Source organism: Eufriesea mexicana, unplaced genomic scaffold (assembly GCF_001483705.2).
Source record: "Eufriesea mexicana isolate 0111107269 unplaced genomic scaffold, ASM148370v2 scaffold305, whole genome shotgun sequence".
In the NCBI taxonomy this organism is placed as follows: domain Eukaryota; kingdom Metazoa; phylum Arthropoda; class Insecta; order Hymenoptera; family Apidae; genus Eufriesea; species Eufriesea mexicana.
In genome coordinates this window covers 396,203-401,550 of record NW_016908472.1, presented here as the reverse complement: position 1 = coordinate 401,550, position 5,348 = coordinate 396,203, and the positions used below count along the sequence as shown (strand labels likewise).

Genomic DNA, 5,348 nt, shown 5'->3' with positions numbered 1-5,348 from the left:
AAAGAGTAAAACCAATAGGCAGAGAGACAGCACGCGAAATTGCACCTTTCCTCGATAAAGTAGCGCACTCTTCGCACCTCGTGAAAATACGAACGTAGCCGCAGACCTATTCGTATTTTCACCGTGCATTATACCATTTAATCGATGATCATCGAAAATAATCGTTCATCCTTTTTTTCAATAGCGGAATCGACAAATGGAGGTGCCAGTAAGTTCAATCACATTCTAAGAGTGCTGTAGTAAATACGTATACCTGTCTTTATTCTTTCTGTTCGTTTTGCATATATTTCTTTATTTTCTTCTTTTTCTTCCCTTTTTTTTTCGTTTTTTTTTTTTCCTTCATTTTTTTTCTCTTTCGTTTGTTTACCTTTCGTTTCATTTCTCATCGTTTTGTTCTCTTTTGGTTTTTCATTTTTGTTCTCATCCTCCTTTTATCTCCTTTTGTTTTCTTTTTGTCAGTTTTGTTTTTTTTTTGTTTTTTTTTTCGGTCCCTTGTATTTTTGACCAATCGTAGCACACGCACATATCAATCGTTCGACTCGCACCCCGCACCCTCATCGCCCCTGCTCCCTGTTACGTATCGGAACATGTATGTACTGGTAGCTAATCAACCGCAACACGATACACGCCATATTCCCTTATTCGTTTTATTGTAATACTTACTTGAGATTGCACACCTAATCCACGATGCGTGTCATCGAAGCGAATAATACGGTTTATTCTCTCTTTTGTATTTTTCATCTTTTCTCTTTCACTGTTTTTTTCCCCTCCGTTTCTGTTTCTTTCTACCTGGATCTGTATCTTTTTTCTTTTTCTTTTTTTTTTCTTCTTTTTCTTTTCTTTCGGTTTTTATGGTTCGGTTCTCCCGAGGGTTTACTTGTACTCTCCTGTCCAGTGACTAACTAGATTGGCTTGTCTAACCGGAAGCGCGATTCGAAAGAAATCCAAAGTAATTTCTTCGTTCTAGAACCTGGTACTGCACCACGAAACGTTCTGGCCCGACCATTGAGCTCCAGCACGATGGTCATACAATGGATGGAGCCGGAAACACCGAACGGACAAGTGACGGTTAGTTTTTTGCCCGTTATACGTTCCCCCCCCCCCCCCCCCTCCATTGAACGGAGACACGGGTACGAAGATTTTTCTTTGCAGGGTTACAAGGTGTACTTCACGACGGACTTGAATCAACCAATGGCGTCTTGGCAGCACCAAATGGTGGACAATAACCAGTTAACCACCATCTCGGATTTAACGCCGCACACGATATACACGATTCGGGTGCAAGCACTGACGAGCGTTGGACCTGGTCCACTGAGCACACCTGTTCGGATAAAGACGCAACAAGGGGTACCGAGCCAACCGGAAATGTTGACCGCGATAGATATCGGGGAGACCCAAGTAACGCTCCAATGGAACAAACCTGCTCATAGCACGGAAAATATTCTCAGCTATGAGCTGTATTGGAACGATACCTATGCACAGGTTGGTAATCGCGTCACGCTTTGTCCAATCGTGGACAGCGACGATGACGACAACGACGACGACGGGGGAACTGATGTAATGGTGGCGGATGATGGAAATGACGATGAATTTCAGGAAAAGTTTCATCGAAGGATACCGGCTATCGAGAACTACACACTGGCCGGCCTCTACCCGAACACGCTGTACTACGTTTGGCTGGCTGCGAGGAATCAAAGGGGAGAAGGAGCTACGACGATTCCGTATCCGGTTCGCACGAAACAGTACGGTAAGCAAACAACCAAAGAATGAGCAAAGAGAGCGAAAAGATCGGAGTGAATTCACGCAGCGAGGAGTGCCGAAGAAAGATCGATTCGCGATTGTTCGCCGGTAGTCGGGGTTTAATTCGCACGATGAACGCGATATCCGTCGATTCAATCGCGAATCGTGCTGGCACGGCAGGTAGGAAATAACGTAGCGCTAGACGCTCCCGCAAGTAGCGTAAGCTAATTAATCCCCGACACCTTCAGTTCAAAGACGGTCAAGATTCGTACCGTGAATTCATTGAACAGGGGGGGAAAAGAAAAAAATATAGAAAAGAAAGACGGAAGATAGAGAGTATCGTTGAACCGTGAAGTGTGGGAGAGTGAGAATGACTGCATGCGTTGCAAATAAGACAGCCGTTTTTGGATGCCACTTTATATATATATCTATCTATATATATACGTACATATCATACATATAAATTGCACTAAGCACTGCATCGATATATGTGTGCATTTTGGGCACCTCTTTTCATTCTTGATAACGTATGGTTTACGTCCGTTCTTCAGTTTTTTATTGTCTCTCGTTTCCTTATTGATCAAGGCACGACGTTAACTCCACGCGAGAACGCGCGAGTTAATCGATCGTCCACACGATATTTCTCTAATCACGTACTTTTTCGACTGTTCAAGGATCGACTCATGAGTTTTTCCTTGAGTGATTCGCCTCTCTGAACCTTGACCAATCGTCACGTAAAACTTTTAGTTGGATCCCTTCGTCGCGTCGATCGGGTTCGATCGTGGCTTTCATGTTCCGGCTCGTGCATCCCTTCGAATCCAGTCGGCGGATTTTCGTTTTTTTTTTTTTTTTTTTTTTTTTTTTTTTTTTTTTTTTTTTTCTCTTTATTCCTTCTTCCCGCGCCCGAATTCAAATCCGTAGACCGTTTTGGCGCGGGCGACACACCACCTTACCGACGCGAGAATGGAATAGTCGCCGAACGGTATGATGTAGAATTGGAACGAGTTTTCGGCGACTCTTGGATTCTCGGGATCCGAGCTCCCACTTGACCACGATCGTCCGGTGACCGACGATCGACGATGTTTCCCTACCACGTTTTCGTTTGTTTTCCCTTTCCCCCCCTATAACTGAGTGTTATACAGTCCCCGGGGCTCCGCCTCGCAATGTAACCGGAAAAGCGATCAACCCGACTTCCATATTGGTAACATGGGAACCGCCGCCTGCCAATCAATCGAACGGGAGGATCGCGTACTACAAGCTGCAAGTCGTCGAGAGCGGACGCTCCGACTCGGAGGCGAAAATTATCAAACTGAATGACACGCGATTCGTGTTGGACGAACTGAAAAAATGGACCGAGTACCGGATTTGGGTATTGGCCGGGACCAGCGTAGGTGACGGACCTCCGAGTTATCCGACCACGGTCAGAACTCACGAGGACGGTATGTATCATTAACGCTAGCCATTTTTTTACGTTTTCACCAACATGTAGAGGCGCGGCGATCGAAATCTCCGGCGAGACCGATTTCTCTTTTTTCCCGTTTTCATTTTGCTTACGCGCGTTCCAGCAAATATATCTCGCCGAAAGATCACGAACGCCACGCCTCGCGTTTGTCTCTAGATATACTTTTGCGATGAAGGCGATGTATCGCGACAAAATACCTCGCGCAAGAGCCAAAAATATAAAAGCCCGCCAAAAATCACGCGTAATTCCACTGTGCCGGTTGCGATGATACACGCCCAGATTCTCGGCCCGGTGACGTTCGGTCTATCCTTCGTATACTATCTATACATGTACATTATCTGTATATTAAACGTATTTTCGATTTCAGATTCCGCTAACGTCTCTTCGAACCTATCTCTTCCATTACTCGGACACTTGGACCCCATCCTCTCTTCTTTTTACGATTCTCCGTATCTCATTCTCACGATTACTCTCTTTCTCATCTCTCTTTCTCTCTCTCTCTCTTTATCTCTCTCACTCTCTCTCTCTCTCTATCTCTCTACTCTCTCTCTATTCTCTGTCTTTTCTCTACGTTTTGTTCCAATTCTCTTATTCGAAAACGTTTCCATGTGTTTCCGTTCTAGATTACATTATCGTTATATTTCCATCTCATTCGATTTCGTTTAATTACGTTATACGAATATATTACGTTTCGTTACATTATATTATATCATGTTATATTTTATTATGTTACGTTACGTTACGTTACGTTACATTGTATTACGTTAATTATATTCTATCAATTATGTTACATTAAATTATACCGTATTATATTGTATAATACGTACGTAAAGCTTCTCCTCTAAGGCCACTTTTGCGTTTCAGTTACGCTTTCGAGAAACGAACTGTCAGCTCAGCCTAGTCGCGGCAACGAAGAAGATACCAGGATGAACGCGCGGCCCTTTTTTTCCATTCAAAATGAAATCTGATAATTCGATTTTTGTTGCGCGAACGTAAGTTTTTTGAACGCGCACAACAATTTTTTCATATTTCTCCTTTCAACGCTAAAAATCCCCCACTTTCCTATTGCTTTTCTCGCACACCTTCGTTTTCCCATATATATATATATATTTATATATGTGTGTGTGTAGTCTGTTTTTCCATTGGTTTTTGTTTTCCTTTTTGGACGGGACGCGGCACATACACGGCGAAACGCGAAATCATGTTGGCCCTAATTTTTTGGCTGGCGAGATTTTATATTTTTGGAATTTTTGCGACTACAACGATCTACCATGATTTATTCTGTACTTTCAAAAGCCCCGAAATTTTCCCCATTGGAGTGCCCCAGACATTTTTTCCAGGTGGTGCACGCAGCCACGGATTTTTCAGAAGCTGATAACCAATTTTTGAGCTCAGCTATGTACTTGCAAAAGATAAAAAAAAAAAAAAAAAAAAAAAAAAAAAAAAAAAAAAAAAAAAAAGAAAGAAAACAGAAAAAAAAGAAAAGAAAAAATGGAAAAAAGAGAAAAGAGGAACGTCGTATTTTCTTACTATTTTTACAGGGCCTAATCGCAACTCCCCCTTTGTACGTTGCCGTTGGTTTTTTTCTCCCCTGAGCCCCACTTTTAAAACTTGGATACCCATTTTAACACGCTAACTAATACTTAATTATATACTCATTCACGTGTTTTTGTCTTTCCTTAAAGCATTTGCAGGAGGATGATCCAGGTTTTGAACAGCTAGTTTTTAAGATTTATTCGCACTAACGTAACATACCGATTGTCTAATGATATGTACTCATAACACTCAATGTTCTTTCTGGTGGTAACCGTGATTATTACGTCACGTAAAGATGTTTCGTTTCTCTCTTTAGTTCGTTGACTCACTCTTGCCACGTGTTACGATGATAGAAGCCAAGCTGACCGCCCGACGCGTGCACAGCATTATTTTTACCGTTCGAAAAGAGACTGTAGCTCTATCGCTACCCCCTTGGTACAGCTTCTCGATGGCATTTATCGGACGGAAATAATGTCTGTGAACGAGGGCGGTAGCTGGTCGTCGATGAAACGCTTACGTGTATATATACATAAATATATATATTTATATATATATATGTATATATATATGTGTATATACATATGTATATATGTGTATATATATATATATA

The 5,348-nt window shown here is 42.2% G+C and overlaps 1 protein-coding gene across 5 annotated transcripts in view; it reads left to right on the top strand.

The window, feature by feature from the left end:
* Lar (tyrosine-protein phosphatase Lar) overlaps positions 1-5,348 on the top strand; it is a 165,347-nt gene that overhangs the window by 146,433 nt on the left and 13,566 nt on the right. The window contains exons 8-12 of one of the 5 annotated variants that reach the window (XM_017911758.1): positions 203-208; positions 968-1,068; positions 1,153-1,482; positions 1,597-1,747; positions 2,883-3,179. In XM_017911758.1, the coding sequence (XP_017767247.1) occupies positions 203-208; positions 968-1,068; positions 1,153-1,482; positions 1,597-1,747; positions 2,883-3,179 (885 nt within the window). Of the gene's footprint in view, positions 1-184; positions 209-967; positions 1,069-1,152; positions 1,483-1,596; positions 1,748-2,882; positions 3,180-5,348 lie in introns of all 5 variants that reach the window. The other 4 variants (XM_017911757.1, XM_017911759.1, XM_017911760.1 and 1 more) reach the window with 4 other exon arrangements.